This window comes from Panthera pardus, unplaced genomic scaffold (assembly GCF_024362965.1).
Source record: "Panthera pardus isolate Hobbes unplaced genomic scaffold, ASM2436296v1 HiC_scaffold_12, whole genome shotgun sequence".
NCBI classification, from domain to species: Eukaryota; Metazoa; Chordata; class Mammalia; order Carnivora; family Felidae; genus Panthera; species Panthera pardus.
Window position 1 is genome coordinate 58,922,519 of NW_026526677.1, and position 19,496 is coordinate 58,942,014.

Genomic DNA, 19,496 nt, shown 5'->3' on the forward strand with positions numbered 1-19,496 from the left:
CGACAGCTAGAATTCTTTAAAAGCATTCTTCTTAATCAGTGTTTGCCTCAATCCACCTCACGCATTGTCTGAGATGACCTAAAGCTAACTCTCTATCAGGAAGCTAGTGAACACAGACCATCAAGCACTGTAAAAGGAAGGGGGAGGGCCTGAAATGACCTGTAGTTAGTGTCCATTGTGGGTTCCCTATGGCCATCGTGTCATTTCACCCTGGCTCCTCTCCCCTGAGGTGGGTGTCAGTGTCCCCATTTTCAGAGGCGGACAGCAAGGCCAAGAGCGCTCAGGGAATGACACGGGGTTGTACAGCTGGCACTGACTTGTAGAGGCCCAAGTCACGGCCAGCGTCAACCGGCTCACACGATAAGGTATGCGGTGATGCGGATTCTGTTATAGGCATTCTAGATGGTCTGGGTGTCATGAGGATCAGTGCCTCAGAGGCCAGCGGGATGAAGCAGCTTCGGGCTCTGTGTCTGCTTTGGCAAGAGTGGAGTCTAAGAAAGGTTTCGTGCCATTGTTTTGAAACAGCTGCCTTTCCTGTCTCGGTGGCCTCAGGTGGAGCTGGGGTAGGGTCCTGCCTTCCCAGTAGATGGTCCACAGGCTACACGCTGCAAGAAAGCTTTTATACCTGCGGTCCTGAGAAGGTAAACCGCTTTAAGACATTTTAGCAGTAAAAGGACCTTGAAACCACGATGCCACATTAAGGGAGTTCATACCTTGGTGCAGTGAGACTTAACACTGCCCTAATCTATGAGAAACAGGTTATAAATTTTAAACCCTAGTGAAAAAAAAAAAAAACCCACAAAAAAAATGAGGGATGGGTTTCACTAAGAACTCACAAACTGCAAGGAAGAATTAAAATACACTTATAACTAATTTAGCAGCAATGACCTATTTTAAAACTAGCAGGCTGGTTTTAATTCTGTTTGTTAGCTGTTTGGGGGAAGCGGCACTAGTTATAGGTTATAGAGTTGCCTCCTGGGCTTTGGGCGGCATCGGGGAGCATGGAGGGAACCACAGGCCGAGGCTCTGGCGGAGGCCAGACCTCTGGTCACACAGATGAAGCCAGCAAGGCTCTCCACCCCGCTGCCTCCTCAGTTGCCTGATTCATGACCTCTGTCTGATTCTGAGTACACCTCACCTTTTCTCCGCTTACTATGGGTGTCGCCACATATGTGTTTCTCTGTGGGTTTTTTTCCCCCTTGGCCTCTATGTCTACCTCTTTGTTTTACGCCTGTCTTTCTTTCTACCTCTCTCAATCCCTGGTTTTGGTCAAGGCAATTAACCGATCAAAAAAGAGCTGAATAATATACTTTCAAGTATGTTTCATTCATTGTACAGAATTTTGCGTTTTCTGCCTTACACAAAAGCAGGCAGGTGGGTGGAGTGTTTCCTGTTCATCTGGAAAACAAATAGATAGTGGGTTTTCATATATATGACCCTTGATCGAGCCCCACCATGGCTCCTCCCCAAAACCCCCAAATTGGGGACCAGCATTAGAATAAAAGTCCCAGCCTAGAGCTCCTAGCCTAAAGCAAGAGAGGACCTGTGGCTGTTGCCCCATATGTGGGTAAGGGCAAGAAGCATGATGGCAGGGAGCATGCAAAGGTCAGGGGGTGCAGTCTGGGTGTATGGAATGGAGATCCCAGTTAGTAACCGCCCACTCACATGGCGCCAGGCCTTTCCATGACTTCCCAGCCCTTGCCTTGACCCTCCCTGAGTGAACTGCTCCCCCAGGCCCTGAGCTCACCTGGTATTGGACCCCTCCACACTTTTGCACACTTTTGCAGCTCCTTCTGTCTGGCATGCCTTGGCCACCCCAGACTCTGTTCACCTGGTCATCACCCGCTCATCCACTGAAGTTCTCCCTGATCCATGGAACCAGCTAGAATGGGCTCCTCCTTCATGGCCCACAGTGACCAGAGGTGGGGTCTCAGTCATCTTGGTTCCCTAGTGCCCAGCACAGTGCCTGGCACATGATAGGTATTCAATCAACATACGTTAGTAAAAGGAAGAGGGATCCCACGCAAAAAGTATATAACCTTCTGTCTCCCGCTGCAGCAGAAGGATATCCCAGTGGTTAAACCTGGCCCTGACTCTGAGGTTCCCTCCCAGATATGCTCTCCTGCCTGTGGGCCTACCCCCACGCGCCCTGCACACCCACATCCCACCCGTTCTCCAAGGTTCCCTCCCCCACGAAGCCTTCTGATTCCCCACCCCTGGTACTAAGACACCTGCCCTTCACAGGAGCAACCAGCTACCTGGTCCGTTGTTACCTTATTTGGATCTCTCTTACGGCTGTTTCCACCCTCCCATGTTAGGCACAAACAAGACCGTCGCCCCATAACCCACACAGTGAGCCAGCCCCCGGAGGGTGGAACCTTCACAACGACCAGACCAGACGGAATGATTAAGTGAAGGCGTCCCTGCCATCTCTTGGGAGGAGAAAAAGCCAGAACCGACAGTCCTCCGGGTGGACGGGAAGGGGGGTGGAGAATCAGGGCCCAGCCTCCCCGTGTGGCGACGCAGTGCTGGGTGCAGGCGCTCACTCAATCCCCAGCAACACGGGATCAAAACGTTACACTACCTTGTTGGCCAGTGGGTCTCTCGGTCCATCTTCGCCTTTCCCAACACTTAGCTCTGACTGCTTGCAATTAGTATCTGAGAGGCAATCTAAAAGAGTCAAGCTGCATTATGGAGAACCCCAGAACAACTGCAGGGCACAGCTCACCTCGTGGAGAGTGGCTCAAATGGCAAAGGCTGGCTCCTTCACCTACTCAGCTGGGCCTTACCAAGGAAATAAGATCAAGAAAGTGGTGTTCGTCTTTAGCATTTATTTATAATCGGAAAAAAACCGTTTGTTTGTTTGTTTGTTTCTGAGCAAGCACAGACCACAAGCACGTCACAATCAATTGGCTATACATGAATATTTTTTGTCATTTTCTTACTAACAGCAGGAATGGAATAGCACCAAGAGAGGTGTGCGTTACACGTTACATAGACAATCTGTGGTATGCAACAAAACCCAGGCCACAAAATCGTAATTAGACACTTCCTGTCTGCCTTGGAGAGGCAAAGGTATAATGGACAGGTTGGAAGCACCAGCAGATAAGGAAAAACTTGGAGGAGCCAGCGCACAGCCTTAGGCATTGTTTTTGCAGGCAAGCAAAGCAGGCAGTGGGAACGCTTCGGGCCTTGCTCTCTTGCCAGGGGAGTTGGGGAATCGGCAGGGAGATATACAAAAGTGGACAGACAGGCATCGGAAGCTTGGTCATCTTCAGAAAGGCAAAACCAAAATACTGTTTGTGAAACCAGTGTCAGTTTCAACCAGTATGTTTGGGATACAGAATGAGATTGGCCGAGTTTCATTTGTAAACAGTAGAAATCAAAGGAAGTTTCTGGCCGTGAAGTGACACATTCAAGAGTCAAAGTGAACTACAAACAGGGTTTTCTCAATCGCAGGAGTTAAAAAGGCGGGGGGGGGGGGGGGGTGGGGAAGGGCGGAGGGGGGCTGAAGGGTTGAAAAGACAGGATACAGGTTGCATCTAAAGCCGTAGGTGGGGCAGGGTAGGAAATTCAGTCCCTGGGGCTGCAAAGTGGGTGGGAAGCTACAATTTGGGCAAAGAAACTCGCATCAGGCACCGAGATCACATCATATGGTTGTGCTGCTGTGGAGACAGATTTATGTAGAGTAGCTGGGGTGCCTAACACGGTGCCTGGCTCACAGGCGTTCAGGACGAGAACGTGGAATGAACGTTCCTCTGTGCATCGTAAAGTCTGACTTACTTGATCTGTAAAACACATATGACGGTTCTCTGGAGAAATTCAAATTGTGGCTAACATCGACACGCCTGACGAATGCCAGATCTTGAGCGAACGAACACACGTTGGCAAAATTCTCTGGGTCAAGTTACGATCACGCTGCTAGAGCTCTCCGGTTAACGTTAAGATTAGCTAGCAAATAGCTAGAATCAACACTGAGATCTGCTCTGGTCATTTCCAGACAGGCATCCAAATCTGTGATGCGTGAACACTGAAACTCGCTGACAGTCTCTACCTTCTTCAAAACATCTCAGTTCCACGCCCTGAGATAGAAAGGAAGATGACGGTGGGCCCGGCCGAGCGCTTCCTTTCTAAGAGTCCTGTTCTCTTAACAAATGCAGCCCGCACAGCACACACTTGACGAATTTGCGAAAGACGTCTCAGCCAGCCCAAGTGCCCGACAAGATGGCGTAAACAGTGACTCTGCTGCCTGAATGGTCAGAACCGGAGAGGACTGGGGGAGGCCCCGCTTCCTCCACACCACACGGACTGAAAGGGATTGGCGCGGCCCTGCTCTCCACCGCCACCGCTGTCCTTACCCAGCAGCGGCTGGGCACCGGACGAAGGCCCAGCCGTGTACGGTGCCGGCGACGGTCAGGATTTCAAGGACGGGAGAAAGAAAGCGTACCGAGCGATGTACACGTCGCAAGGTTTGGGAATGCAATTTTTCCGGTAGGTATTTTGGGTTCCCTCGTGAGCACTGGGGGTCTTTTCACAACTCTCTGACTAATGCCTACGATACAACTCTAGCACAACTAAGGTGCCACTTGCCACCCCACTGGGGGGGGGGGGCGTTGGCCACACAGACACGCAAAACACGATACGGTGAGAGCTGCTTTCATTCATCAGTGAGGTTAAAATGCTTGCTAATCACTTACTAGGGAACTCTCCTAATCTTCAGCTAAGTCACAGAAATTTCCTCTAACCCGAAGCTCAGCAGCCTCGGTCCTCTCCGAGGAACAGAGCAAACACGGGTTTGGGAAGGGAGAGTGAACATCACCACACGTGTCCTACGTCTACTTCCAACCTTGTGTTTCTCAGAAGCAAGGAAGCCACGTTCTAAACACACTACCCTACACCCTGAACTTCCTTCCTCAGTCATCTGTAACCAGTTGCTCTGCAAAATTGGTAACACTGGATAGGCTGAGGGTAAACGGGGGAGAATACTCTCCTCTCAATTTCTTCATCTTCCTGTGATGTCTAGAACGTACCTAAAACACCTAACCTTTTCACCCTGGCCTGGTCTGAGTCATCAGTGGCATATCTATTACTTGGCATCCAACGGAAAGCCCACTGATAGGAAACTAAATGGAGTCGCGCGTTTCTAACAGAAAATTCTATGAAAAGAGTTACTTCAACTTAACAGACAAGATTCATTGTACGGACGTTAAGGCCGAGGTTTTTTTGCTTTTTAAATCTGGCCACAAATGTTGTCCATCGCTGAAGCCCAAGTTGAGCTTCTAAAGCACATGATAACCCTCCGAAGTTTGGAAAAGAACACATTCACCTCAAGTTCAGAACCGATCGCTGACACGGGCCTTGGGGGAGAACAGGGGGAGGACACCCTACAGGCATTCCCAAGTGTGGCCAGAAGACGTCCAGGCACTCGGAACTGCCTCTGCATGCTAAGGCCTGCCTGCCCCCCTCGCCAGCGAGCGCTCTCACTTGCCGTGGGAGACACAACCAGTGAGCAGCGCTTCCCGGGGTCCCTGGTGTTCCGGGGGCCCCCGCGGCACGGACACCCGCGCCGCACTCAGCCCGGCCCGTCTAGATTTGGAGAGGAGGCATGCCGCGAGGTCTTTGAAACGGCATCTCTCCACTGAAAGAAACCAAACCAAAGAGCTCCCGGAACACTCGGGACCAAGGCAGATGAGAAGCCTCTAATCAATTTTGTGGCCTTTTTTGTTGGTTGGTTAAAAAAGGAAAAAAAAAAAAAAAAAAAAAAGAAGGATAAAAGGAAAGTGCAGTGAAATTTACTCTTTAGCCTCAGCCAGTTTATTGTTCATCTCTTTACTTTGCTCCTTGTCATCAGGCTGGGCGGCACTGGCACCCTCTGTGCTCTTTTTCTTGGAAGCCCGGCCCGACACCACCTGCTTGTCTTTGGCCTTCCGCGGGGGCTTATGGCTTGCTGAGGTCTTTTTTGGTTTGGAACTCTGAACGCTAGGTTTTTCCACCTGCTTGGAGAGACAGACAGACCGCAAATACAGAAACACAAAAGGGGAGGGAGCGAGAGAGAGAAGTTAGAGAGAAGACAACGATTAGCCAAACAGTAACTCTAACGACAACACTGGGCGTTGAGGGAGCGCAGGGCATAAGGTATTTTCAGTGGCGGTAAGTCATTTGGCTTCTCCCGCGTAAACCGGCTGGTCAGTGGCTTTGGCCACACGCTCAGTGGCTCTCCGGCATGGTGGCTGTCACCACTGAACCACCCTGGTGGTGGATGATGTTACTGTTTTGCAACATCTGCTGCCGTCCCTCCCTAAGGGAAGATTATACCTCGTCACCCTGTTCAACTCAGGCAGGCCTATGATTTGCTTCCGTCAATGACATGTGAGCAGAAGTGATGTGGGTCACCTCCGACAGAAACCGGAGGGGCAGCCCGTGCTTCCCAATGCTCTCTTCTCTGCCACGAGCGAGGCTCTCCAACACTGGAGGCCCAGACTGCAGAGGTGGCGGGGAGTAGGGCTGTGGCCCAGCCGTGGTGGACGGGTATTAATAAGAAGTGAACCTTAGCTGATAGAAGACGCAGAGATTCTGGCATAAGCCAGCCTCTCTTCTGCTTCTGTCTCCAGGGCGGCGAGCTCTTGTGGAGAAACCACATCTCATCTCAGCGAGGCCTTCAGCACAGCACTCCTCCTCTCCTGCTGGCTCCCCAGACTATTCTCCCCAGAGCCGCCATTCCGGCCTATCCGCTCTCCCCGAAACCCTTCCTCTAGCTCTGACCCCACTCCTGGGCGATGGCCTGGCCCTCTTTTACTCCCAGAACTCTGGGCCTGCTCTGTCTGGTCCCTCCATATGCCCTCCACCTCTGGGTTCCCTATGCCCCAATCTTCCCTCCTTCCTCCCCTTGGAGTCTTCTTTGGTGCAAATCCAGCCCTACGTCCTGGGCCCCACGTCGTCTATGGATGATGGACAGAGATGATGTTGGGGTTCACTGGGATTTCCTCAGTGAGGTCCACGGAACCTGCACAGAACGTAACCAACCATCCTGGTTTGCCTGGGACTGAGGGCCTTCATGGAACGTGGAACTTTCAGTGCTACAGCTGGAGGAGTCCAGGCAGACTGGGTTGATCAGCTACTTTACCTACAGATCAGTCCTGGGCCACATAGGAAACTCTGTTTCAGTGCGAGACTTTCAGACAAAAGCAGAGGAAAGGATCTCACACTTGTCCTGCTATTATAGATAGGGGAGCAGGTATTTGCACGATTCCTCGTGGCTTGATAGCACAGAACCAGCTCTGGCAAATAAGATTCCTGCTTCCAGCTGTGTCTCCAACTTGGCTCTCCCCCTCAGGGGTGTGCACTGGATGCAAATAAGGCAAAGTCGTGTTATTACACGGAAACCCCTGAATCCACTGCAAGTTACTTAGAATTGTAAATCACTTGCAAACTGTTTATTATAGTAACAAATTACCCGGAACACATCTTGCAGCTGATGTGACAGGTGTGCCTTGACTAAGAACTGGCGCTGGATAGTGTTTCCGGAGGAAAAGGATGAAGAGGAATGAGGAAGTGTCCAGGGACTGGAGCAGAGGATGTGGTGGGGGCAGGGCGGGGAGGAAGCCAGGAGAGATACCTCTAATGGCCAGCTCTCCGGGGGCAAAAGCCCCCGAAGGGATTTTTAAGACAGGGAGGGCTTTAGGGCTCAGGTGGGATTTTTGGCCACTTTTTTGGAGCGGGGTGCTTCTCAAAAGCCGAAGCTGGTTCTCTGGAAACCTGCCAGTCTTCAAGCTGTTTTACTTCAGGCACTGTTCCTTTGAACATTCCCTTTGAATTTAGCAAAGGTTCCTTAGTGCCTGTGTGCTACGGAGAAGAGGAGGGGTTTTCCAGGAGCCCTTAGGGACTGGGCCAGGGTCTGCAGGAGCCCTGCCCTCACGCTCTGCTGCAATGAGCCCCTCCGTTCTAGGTTGTGCTGATGGGTTCCCCCACAAGATCTGTCTCACCTTTGGGGGTTCCTTGAAAGGTTCACTGTAGAGGCTGCGTATTCTTCTGCGATCAATCACCTTATTGTCGGCTGGCGTTGGCTTATTGGCCTCCCCTTTGAACTGGGCGCTGTAGCTGGTCTCATGAGCCATCTTGTCATCTGGGGGCTTATACTGGGGCTTGGCCTTTATTGGTTTCACAGGCTTGATGTCCGTCCATGCTCGGAATTCATTTCTGTGAATCAAAGAAAGCATAAGTGACATTAAACATTATCTGCCGGGAAGCAGGGCTCCCCGTCCGGGGCTGCAAACACCACGAGCTCTCGATTAGTGCCTGTGGGGCAGACGGAGGTGTGGCTGAGCGGTTAAAGTCACCCTTTGCTCACGGGCAAGTGCGCGTTTTCCTCCCTGTCAAGTTAATGCTGGCTGTGGGAATAGCCATTGTGGGAAGAAGGAGCTCAGGTTCCCAGCTACCACTGTGTGATCAGGGATAGGCAGTTGTAATCTTCGGGCCCCGTTTTTGCAATATCCAAAATGAGTCTGAAAACACCCAATCCATTCAGTCACGCATGGGTTTAACTATATGATTGAATGCCTGCTGTGTGTGAGGTCAAGAACATGAAAATGAGACAATGTGGCCAAGGCCGCATGCCAGTTCCCTTCCCTGCCTTGTCATGAGGGAGACCTTTTGTTAGCCAGAACCCTCAAGGAAAATTCCTCCCCTTGAGAGCAGGGGGCTCACTTCTTATACTGCCAGAAATGTAATAATCTTAATCACTGTGGATGAAAATACTTATGGAATGTCTAAATGCTTGCAGATCACAAATAAACAATGCACTGAACATACTTCGGATGTCACTGTTAGGACTCGTGTTGGGGTGTGTATGTGCGGGAGAGTCTTCACATGCTCCGGTGTGAATGGCTATTGGCCCTGACCCTATGATGACCACCATCCGAGTCAGTGTGGATGCGTACCGATTTTCTTACTTTTTCTGTGAGGATCCTGTGGATTCGAATCAGTTATTTCTCATCTGTTATAGGGCTGGAGACTAGCTGGGGACAATGTCCCCAAACAGGGTAAAATACATGCAGCTGCTGTCGGAGGCCACAGGGTCCCTCTGGTCTGTTGAGTGCGTGACATTTGTTGGGTCTGTTCTCATCTGGGGCCATGAGAAGCTGTGTTGTAGGAGAGGAAGGGCTGGGGTGTGAATATCTGTGGTTAGGTTCTTGCAGCTCCTTCCTCACCCTCACTGATGGTGCCCTGCTTCGGGGCTCAGAGATGGGCAGCACAAACAGGAGGCCACAGGGGATGGCAGAAAGAGCTGAGACTATGATGAAGACACATGGGTCCTAGCACCGCCTCTAAAGAGCGGCGGAGCCGGCTTCTCCCCTCTCTGAGCCTTAGTTCCCTCACTTGTCAAGAAAAGACTCAGACCAGACAATGTCTTTATGATGTCCTCCAAGCTCGGAGGCTCCCTGAGTCCATAAAGCAGGTTTGGGAACACTGAGCCACTTGCTGGTCATTGGACCTCTTGAAGGGAATTGGCTCGTTTGTGAGCTGAGTTTCTTAAGAGACCCTCCCCCAAGCTTCAGACTCGCCTTTCCACTGCAGCTGGGACCCCCACCTGGAGGCCCCACCAACTCAAACTCAACCCAAACCATCTTGTCTCCTCTGCCAAATTGTCTCCTTCATTCCCTCATCGGTCGATTTCCTTCTCCCATTCATTCACTCATTCACAAAACATTTACTGACTGCCCAAGGTCTGTCTGACAAGATGCTGAGCTCTGTGGAGGCCAAACTGGGTTAAGAACAGGCTCTGGGCTCGAGATGTGGGAGGCAGAGGGAGTGAGGTTACTCCAGGACAATAAGAAAAGAGCCATGAAGGGGGGAGTGGTGAGCTTCACCTATGCCGGCCTGGGAGGGAATCGGGGATGTTGGTTCTGGAGCAGAATCAGAGACGGGGCAGGGAGCCAGCCAGGGTTCTGGGCAGAATGAGGGGTACACAAAGAGGCTGCTGAGACACGGTCCTCGATGGGGACCTGCAGGCAGTTCGGGTGGTTGAGTTGAAGCTTGTGGGGAAGAGCTGAAGAGGCTGGACAGATCCTGAGGTCCTGCCAGCCATGCTCAGGGGATGGTCTGGACTGAAACAAGAAATTGCCAAATGACTCCAAGCCAAAGATGAATGTGGCCAGATCAGTCTGGGGAGAGAGAACTTTGGCAGCAGTGTGAATGGCAGACAGACGGGGAGAGGGGAGTCGGGAGGCCAGGCGGGAGACTGTGCAGTGAGCCAGGAGGAAAGCCGAGCCCTGAACCAGGACAGTGGCAGTGGGGACAGAGTGGCTCTGGGCCAAGAGGGAAATGGGCGGGACTTGAGAGTGGCTGAGCTGTGGGAGGCCAGGGTCAGAGAGGAACCTGGAGACTCCAGGATTTTGGTCTGTGGGTGGCAGGTGCTGCCCACTGAGACGGAGAACGTGGGAGGAGAAGGGGACTTGGAAGGTTGAGACCCGCCTGACTGTGTTAATGGCACCCATCTGGTCCGGCATCAAGGCTGCTTTATCTCCTTTTCTGTCCTCTCCTCCTCCCTTTTACACCTCCTTTGGCTCAACCAGTTACTATGACCTGACTTCTGAGCCATTCTGGCTCTCCACACCGGCCTAGAGCTGGCCCCGGGTCACAGTGGGGGGTGTGGCCACCCAGGACCTGTCTAAGGCTCCAGGCTGTCCCTCCTTCCTCCCAGCCTTCAGAACTCAAGAACCACCAAAGCCCCTCATACAAGGCTCACAAGTAACAACCCGGTTCCTGAACACATGATGGCAGAACCTGGAGTTCTCCACTCTTGCCCCTGCCTGCTTCCAGAATTAGGACTGAGATAGGTACACGCTGGCCCTGAAAACAGTTTCCGGATCATTTCTCCCAGGCCAGCCTCTGCAGCTTTCTGTATCTCTGCAGTGGCCCCTGTGGGCTGGCAAGTGTCTCACTGCGAGCATTATCCACGGGATACGTCCTCATGGGACGTATCCTGACCTTCAATAACTAATAACCCTGACCTTAAATAACTCATCTTCCCATGAGGCCGTGTTGGTAAGTCCTATGATAAGTTTACTGGGATTACGATAGACTGTTAGGTTGAAGCCCAAACTCTGTTACTCAGAACTTTCGTTGAACTCTCCACAAAACTTTCCCCAGCCACGTGGAATAAGTAATCATATGTCATGAAAACAGAATTAGCTACCATTCATTAGTCACCTTTCATAAGCTGGAGGGTGGTTTTGGTCTGGTTTTGGTATTTTTCTCTATAACCCTTACAACAACTTTGAGAGGAGGTGGTTTTAGATCTCTAATACTACCAAAGGAAGGTAACCAAGGCTCAGAGAGGTTACGTGGCTCGCATAAGAGCAAACGGCTGGCAGATAAGCGGAGTTGAAGTGCGAGCCCACGTCAGTCAGCTTCCACAGGCCACATCCTTCCGACGGCACTCGGGCAACGGGCTGGAGCCGCACGGTGTTTGGCCTGTTCTCACTGGAGGTGCTCGTGTGGACTCAGGCCTGATGTCTGCAGTGCCGTGGAGAGTTTATGTGACACACCAGAGCTCCTCCAGCCCTGAGCTGCCCCTCCCAGAGCACAATGGGCCACATTCTCAGGTCAGTCATGTCCAGAGCCTCTTGCCACAAGTTTACGGGCCCCTGTAACCATGGACTCCCCTGTCTGTGCAGCCAGATTTCAGCTTGATCATCCGTCCATTCATTCATTCACTCATTCAGCATGGGTGTGGCCTGTGGCCCACAGGGAGGAGTAAGCCCTGGTTGAGACGGCCATGGTTTAGTAGGTCGGGATCTGTCCATGTGTGACCCAAAGCAAATGGGACAGAGGGAAAGAGGGAAAAGGATGCTTAATTCTGAAGGGGGCACTGAAGGGTGTAGACAGAGAAGCGGACAAAAGGAATTCAGGCAGCAGTCCGAGTCTGTGTGGCAGGTTCAGAGAGCAGGTGAGCTGCTCGGTGTGAAGAGTGAGGTTCTCGGAAGGATGTCAAGGTGACCGGGCCGGTAGGAGCTGCGGCCAGGCTTACAGAGCCTGGAATGTCATGTTTAGATGCTTGAGCTAGGCCTGGGGAGCTGCTGAACGTTTCTGAGTGAGGCAGCCTATCGCTCCAAATTGCTGATGCCCTCCTCTCAGACTGCCCCTGTATTAATTATTCGTCAAGGCCCTGCTCTGGGCTCTCCTCTTCCAGGAGCCCCTCCTGGATTTCTCAGCCCAAAGTTTCCTCTCTCTCAGCTCCTGGACACTTTACTACATTGTCCAACTTTGTGGTTACCTATGCAGTTTCATGTTATTTTAATGATTTCATGAGTTTATTTTACCTCTTTTGAGGAATAAGATATGTAACAGAAAATTCTTGATGGAACCCTACCTTTGAGTCCAACCTCATTTGCATGGCTGCAAAGGGATGTCCTTCAACTTATCCTATGTCCAACTGCAGGTTAGGGGCAGAGCTGGGTGAGGACCCCATCTGTCTCCCCCTGCCCTGCCAGGGCCCTTCTCTCACTCGGGCTCCCACTCAGAACCCTGCTCCGTATCGTTCTCCCATCCTTCACAGGATTTAAGGGCTTGGCATTGGGTGAATATTTAATGGAAGTGGCTATTATTTGATTTCACTTCTGGTCAGCTTATGGCCCCTCTCCTGAACCCTTCCCTCCCTATCCAGACGGGGCAGACACTCGCTCCTGGGAGGCGGGAAAGTGTCCTGCCTGTACTCGTGTTCCAGTGCCCATCATGCTGAAATGAGTATGTGCTCGCAAGCACCTGACCCGGGCGGAGTCCCTCTTCATCAGGGACAGGGCTGCGTTTACCTGTGTTTCCCTGGTGCCCTGCACAGCACAGAGCGATACCCTCAGGATGTATTTGGAGAATTAAAGGAAACCAAGCGTTCCATTCTACTTCAGGTACTCACAAAGCTGCTCACACTTGGGGCTTCTATTATTGCTAAAACCCACACACCCCACATCCTTATGTCCTTGTAGGGAAGAGTTGCCCTTACGAAAGCAAGCATTTGGTGCCTCCTAAGCTTTCATAAAATCCATTCTCCCTAGATTGACAGGAGGCAGCTCAGAGCCCCTGGTGAGTGAAGCTGCCATAGTGGTAAAGGGCTGGGGGAAGGAAGGAGTCCCTCAGAATCAGGGGGCAGGAAAGGGGAGGAAAAGTTTGCTAACACTTGCCCGACACTTACTTCTTTTAGTTTGAACCCTCTGTGGATCCAACCTCCTTTTACCCTTTTAATATCTCTATGAGGTCACCGTTATTAGCCCCATGTTATATATGAGGAATCTGAGCACAGACAGGTGAAGAGACTTGACAAACCAGTAAGCAGTTATTGAACTGTGAGTCTGTCTGACTCAAAGCCCCCACCCCTTCCACCATCCCACACTTGGGGTGGGTGTATAACCCACCTTCAAGTTCATGGCAGCTTCAGCTTCAGGCAGCGATCACAAGACAGCAATGCCCTTCAGCCAGTCTGGATGCCCCAGCCTGAGGCTCTGAGCATACTGGGAGGGTCCCACATCTGCAGGCTACTGTCCCTGGCATCCCAGAGATGTTCCTCATGCTATGGCTCCTCCTGGATCATGATGTGGGGAAGTCATGGGGACAGGATTTCCAACTGCATTGCCAAGGGCCCACTGTCCCCTCCCCAGCAGATCATTTGAAGCTTGATGCATAATTTCTCCCCTGCACAATCCCTGCAGGGGCAGAGAAGGGTTTGAGACCATGCTGTCCATCCCTCTGTGAGTGGGTAAGCTACACAGACAAGGAGGCCCAATCAGTATGTTCAAGTTTGGGTTTAAAGGACTCCTCTGATGGCCCCTGTGTGCTGGGAAAATTTGTGGAGAGAAACCTGGGCCAGCCCCCAACCCTCCACCAAGGAATGGCAGAGGCAGGCCCAAGGTGAGCCATCTCATGGAGACTTGGTGGACAGGATGTTCCTAGGCTGTTCCCACAGGACCTTTAAACAGGTGCATACCTGCGTTCAGAGCAACTGCTAAAGCAGCTTGCTGACCAGGCAAAGTTTTTAAAGGAGTCAACAAATACCCTACCTTCACCTCCTCCTAGCCAGTCCCCATGCACCATCTCACTTCAGCCCTCAGTGCCTCCTCTCCCTGGACCACGGCATCAGGATCACAGCACCAGAGTCTCAGTCCCCCACCCCACTCTGAATCATCCGGCACATGCCACGGGAGAGGTCTTCCTTTAGCTCAGCCATGAGCATGCTACTCCCCCACTAATACGCAACAGATCCCAGTTGCTACGGGACCAAAAATAGTCCAAATTAAGGCCCCTTCTAGCCTCCTCGTGCTGTGATTCCTCAGGACGACACGCACGGCCCTGTGACTTGGCCCCACGTTACTTTTCCAGCCTAACGTCTTCCTCTTTGTCAGTCATTCACGTCGTCATTTAGTGAGAACTTTCTGGGCACCAGGCGCTGTGCAAAGCTCTTTAAACAAATCACCGGATGTAGCAGCATCAACCCCGTGTCGCAGGCACTATCACTGATTTTGCCAATGAGAACACCATGCTGCCCTTCCCCAAACACACACTGCACCTTCCCACCACTGAAGTTTTGCCCATGCTGTTCCCGTCTCCAGTCTGCTCTTCCCTCCATGCCTCCGGCTACTGAAATACCACACGACCATCCATGCCAGGCTCGGGTGCCCTCCCCTCTAGGGGTCTTCACCTGCCCCACCATTGCTTCGAGCTTGTTCTTCTCCGACCTTCGTCCCTCTGTAGCACTCACCGTGCTCTCAGAGGAGGTTACCTGTGTAGATGGATTTCTTCCCACCCAGAATGTACAGGTATTAAGGATCAGGACCGTCGTTTTGCACCTGTGTAATGCTTACTGTGCCTGGGCCAGGGATTCGAAATGCAGCCTTCATCTCACTCAACCGTGTGAACGGCTAAACAGGAAGTCCCCAGGCTGCCCCAGCCACAGACAGGGCACAAAGTTGCTACACAAGCATCTCATGGCATCTGGCATCCATATCACTTCTCACCGTATGTCCACAAATTCTTGGACACTCCTCCTTTAGGGGTCCCGAATTTCCCTTCCCTTGAACGTGATTAGACTTAGTGACTCACTTTCAACACAGAATATGGTGGAAGTGTCGGTATGTAGCTTCTGAGACCGTTGCGGGCATTGCAGCCCCTGGCTTGTTTGCTTGTGGAACTTTCACACTGAGGACAGAAAGCTGCCCTGACCTGGGGATACTCAATCAACCCTTACGGACAGGCCTGCGTGGCTGGGAACTGAGGCCTCCTGCTAAAAGCCATGCAAGTGAACCACCTTAGAAGTGGATCCTCAGCCTCAGGCAAGGATGACATCAGATGACGTAGGGAGAGACCACCGGCTAAGCCATTCCTGGATTTCTGACCCTCAGAAGCTGTGGGAAATAATAAACATTTGTTGGCCTGAGGTGTTAAGTTTTGGAGTAATTTGTTACATAGCAATAGATCCTAATGCAGACCCCTGTTAGAAATTCTGCCTCTCATTAACAGGGGTTTAAAACACCCACGCTTCATTTCGGCAAGGCAGAAGGTACCGGTGTGAGCGGAGCACAGGAAGTTCAAGTTCCCAGCAGAACTGTGGCACCGAGTTGAACAAAAGGTCATGAGCTGGTTGTAAGAAACTGAGAGGGACCATACTGCAGCCTTCACTAGAAGGTAGCAAAGCCTCAGCTGCAAGGGAGCTGATAATGCTGCACCCGCCTTGGGGCCAGAAGGGAAAAGACAGGCCCTCAGGAGAAAGTGATGTCTCAGAGCGCACAGCACATGCAGGTCTCAGGGACGTGCAGGCAGAGAGGTTAACAAGGTGATAAGCAGCATAGAGCCCAGGTCAGAACAGAGAAAATGGTTCACTGGCGATGGCACAGGCTCTGGAACGAGATAAACCCAGGCTCGATCCTGGCTCTAATCCTTGGGCCAGGCCCTCACCTGCTCTGAACTGCAGTGAGCTCCTTTGGAAAGGACTGATACAAGACCTACCTCACAGGGTCGATGTGAGGTTCAGTGTGAATGTATTCACTGGAGAGGCCCTGTCCGTGTGTATCAGAACTGCAAAGCCCACGGTGGATAACCGTACAGTCCACATATTTGGTTTTCATTACAGAGTTGTTTGTTCGAGAAAAATCATTGGGTATCTTCTACATTCCGGGCCCAGAGCTAGCAACATAACGTGAACAGGCAGAGGCAGCAAGTGCCTCTACTGAACTGGTGGTCAGGTGGGGAGACACAAATAATCACACAGTCAAATATCTGTCCCTATTGTCGTATTCCTGGCCACTGCGGTCCACATTCCGGTCCTAGGAGAGGGCAGAGTTTGGGCAGCAGCTTCCGATGCCAGGTTTGTTTCTGAATGCATTTCACATTAGACTCGAACAAAGTCGCATTCAGTGAATGCCTGATTAATTAAATCTCCAATAGCGACTGTCTGTCGTACACAGATGTTCGCTTCTTAAGGACTTGTCCCACGTATGCACATTTTCTTGCCGTGATTCAAGGGGAGATACTGAAAGGGCAATTATAGGGGGGAGACTGAAGATGGGTGGGGAGCTGGGTGATTGATGAAGCCAGGCCCCAGGAGAGGGAGGAGGGCGGGCGTCAGGAGAATGGAGACAGGGTTTGGCCTTGGAGAGAAAGTGTTGCCAGAGAAGAGAAGAGGGGCTGCTCTTTCATTTCTGATTTGAAAAAGCCCACCATTTATAAGAAACGATGAAATAGAATTGTACAAGGAATAATTCGACTGCTGAGGAGAATATCTACATGTGTTAATTGGTACAAAGCACTTCTTGACAAAAGTAGGGATTTAGAATAATGGATTACTGCCAGCTACACTCAAATATAAATTCCACGTCTGCACCCATAAGGCCCAGATTTATTATGTATCTGGGTTCTTGGGAAATAAAATCCCCTCCCCATCCTCTTGACAACAAAATTTTCAACAACATTCCTCGACTGCTTTATGAAGAAAGAAAACCGTGCTTTTAAGCCTTGATGGACTAAAACCTTCCTACAGATTCTCATAGGTAATTTACGTTGTCATGGAAACGTATGAAGTCTCTGTTCAAAAATCGTGCCTACATTTGTGATATTAAAGGGTTCTCGAAGAAAGGAAGCAGGCTCTTTCATGAAATCTGATGGAGACAGTGAATGCTGTCGGTTGCCAAGCTATTGTCAGGAGCTGGGTCAAGGAAGTAGGATCTACAGATTACAAAGAAAAGAACACCTGAGCCTAGAGGGTTGCAGGGGGCCTGGAGTAGCTTGTCTCTCTTTTCAGAGGAAAATGGAAGATAGTTTCTCCCTGGCAGAAATGAGCTGGTCAAGAGACGAGCTTTGTGATCCTTGCCTGTGTATCCGCTTGCATGTATCTTTCAGCTTCTTTTGTGTGAAAGGGAGAAAAGGGAATCTTAGAATGTCAATGTTCTAATCATTTAGGACCTCACCTCTTATCCATTAATATCCAGTAAACACATGCACCCAATATAGAATGGTTTCTTAAAATGAGGAAAGCATTCACTTAAATGCAAATAGACGTCTCGATGTAAAGAAAAGTTTAAAGCTAGTCTAATGTGAATAGAGAATGAGTGGAAAAGAATCCATCCTTTCCCTTACATGGAAAGATCCGACGTGAGGCTGTTGGCAATGATGAGTGTCAGGGCTTGGGGTCCCTCATTAGGCAAAGGGAGATTCCGCAGGTAACCGCTGAGTCCTGTCATAGGCTGCACGCAGCTCAAAGTCCCTGTGCACCTGGGAGATAGCGTCTCACACAAAGAAAGCCCATGTGTATAACATGTATAGAATTACAAGGACAGATAGCTAAAAATAAAAACTGCTCAATTAGGAGTCAATGCGTTTCTACACGAATTGATTTACATTGCCATGCTTACTAGGCGCTATGCTAGGAACTGCATGGAAGAAAAAGAGTGCAAAATAAGAAAACTACAGTCGGCAGGAGGGGGATGAGAGGGAGGGAGTGTGGTAGTTAAAATAAGTACACATTCAAATACACCCAGGCAGAAAAAAAAGGAGAGCTAGAAGAGAGCTTATAGGAAAATCACAATGACTCTCTCCTCACTCTGCCCCACCCCCCAATTCCCCATTATTATCTGAGTTTTTTAGTCATAGGAATTCTGGGGTGGTTGTGTGACGAGACCACAGAGCTATCCAGTTGAGGTTGAAAAGGGAAGGCTGAATTCCTCTGGTTAGTTGGGTCCCCAAAGATCTGTGTCCATTAATTGCAGAAAGATGGTTCCTTAGACAGGAAATGGAAACACTGAGAGTGTGTTGTGAAAGGTGGGAGAGAGTGCTGTCTCCTTCTGCGGGTAGACCTAGAATTCCGGGAGTACACTCCTATGGGATGAGCTCCGCGCAGTGCCAGGGACAATGTGTGATATATCTAGTGAAGTGTTCAATAAATTTAAGTTTCCTCATTTTTTGTTTGGTGCATAGGAAGTACTTAGTAAATATCTTTTCAACAAATACAGCTGGTGCTGAAGAAAACATCACTTTATGACTTGAGACACATGCTAATTTACTCTTTAAAATGTAGCTCAATTATAAGGGAATATTAGGAACAACTTCATGTCAACACATTTGACGATAAAGATGAAATGGACAAATTCTTAGAAAGATGCAAATTACAAAACCGACTAAAAAAGAAATAGAAAAACTGAATAAATATGTATCAAGTAAAGAAACTGACTTAGTAATTTAAAATCTTTCCACAAAGAAAATCTAGCCCCAGATGGTTTCACTGGTGAATTATATATAACATTAAGGAAAAAGTAAATACCAATCCTAACAATCTCTTGTAAAAAAGAGAAGAAAAGAGAACACTTCCCAACTCATTTTAAGATGGGTAATACCAGGTATCTTTCTGACACCAAGCCAGTCAAAGACATTGCAAGAAAACTACAGGCCAACATTCCTCATGAAATACAAATATTGAAACTCTTAACAAAAAGTCAGGAAATCAAATTCAGCAATATATAAAAATGTTCAAACTCCATGAACGAATGAGGGGTGCCTGGATGGTTCAGTCAGTTAAGCATTTGACTTGATCTAAGCTCAGGTCATGATCTCACGGTTCATGGGATGGAGCCTGTCAGCATGGAGCCTGCTTGGGAAACTCTCTCCCTCTCTCTCTTCCCCTCCTCCACTGTATGTTTTCTTCCCCCCCCCAAAATAAATAAATAAACATTTAAAACAACCCCCCACGAACAAGTGAGGTTTATCCCAGGAATGTAATGTTGGTTTAATACCCCCAAGTCAGTTAATGTAATATACCATTTTCATAGACTAAAGGACAGAAACCACATGATCATCTTAATAGACACAGAAAAACCATTTGATAAAATCTAACACTTTTTCATGATTAAGAACAAGCTCAGCAAAGTAGGAAGAGAAGAGAACTTCCTCAACCTAATAGATAGCATCTATAAAACTCTATAAATAACATCATACTCAATAGTGAAAGACTGAATGCTTTCCTC

At 49.9% G+C, this 19,496-nt stretch overlaps 1 protein-coding gene and 1 long non-coding RNA gene across 2 annotated transcripts in view; one reads left to right on the plus strand and one right to left on the minus strand.

Moving 5' to 3' along the window:
* MAP6 (microtubule associated protein 6) overlaps positions 1 to 19,496 on the minus strand; it is a 76,811-nt gene that overhangs the window by 14,717 nt on the left and 42,598 nt on the right. The window contains exons 2-3 of the mRNA XM_019449863.2: positions 7,983 to 8,196; positions 5,797 to 5,993 (exon numbers count right to left, since the gene is read on the minus strand). Coding sequence (XP_019305408.1) covers positions 5,797 to 5,993; positions 7,983 to 8,196 — 411 coding nt within the window. The remainder of the gene's footprint in view (positions 1 to 5,796; positions 5,994 to 7,982; positions 8,197 to 19,496) is intronic.
* Positions 10,614 to 15,421, plus strand: LOC109267219 (uncharacterized). Its single transcript, XR_002079985.2, has 2 exons — positions 10,614 to 11,043; positions 14,065 to 15,421. It is a non-coding gene; the product is annotated as an uncharacterized LOC109267219 (long non-coding RNA).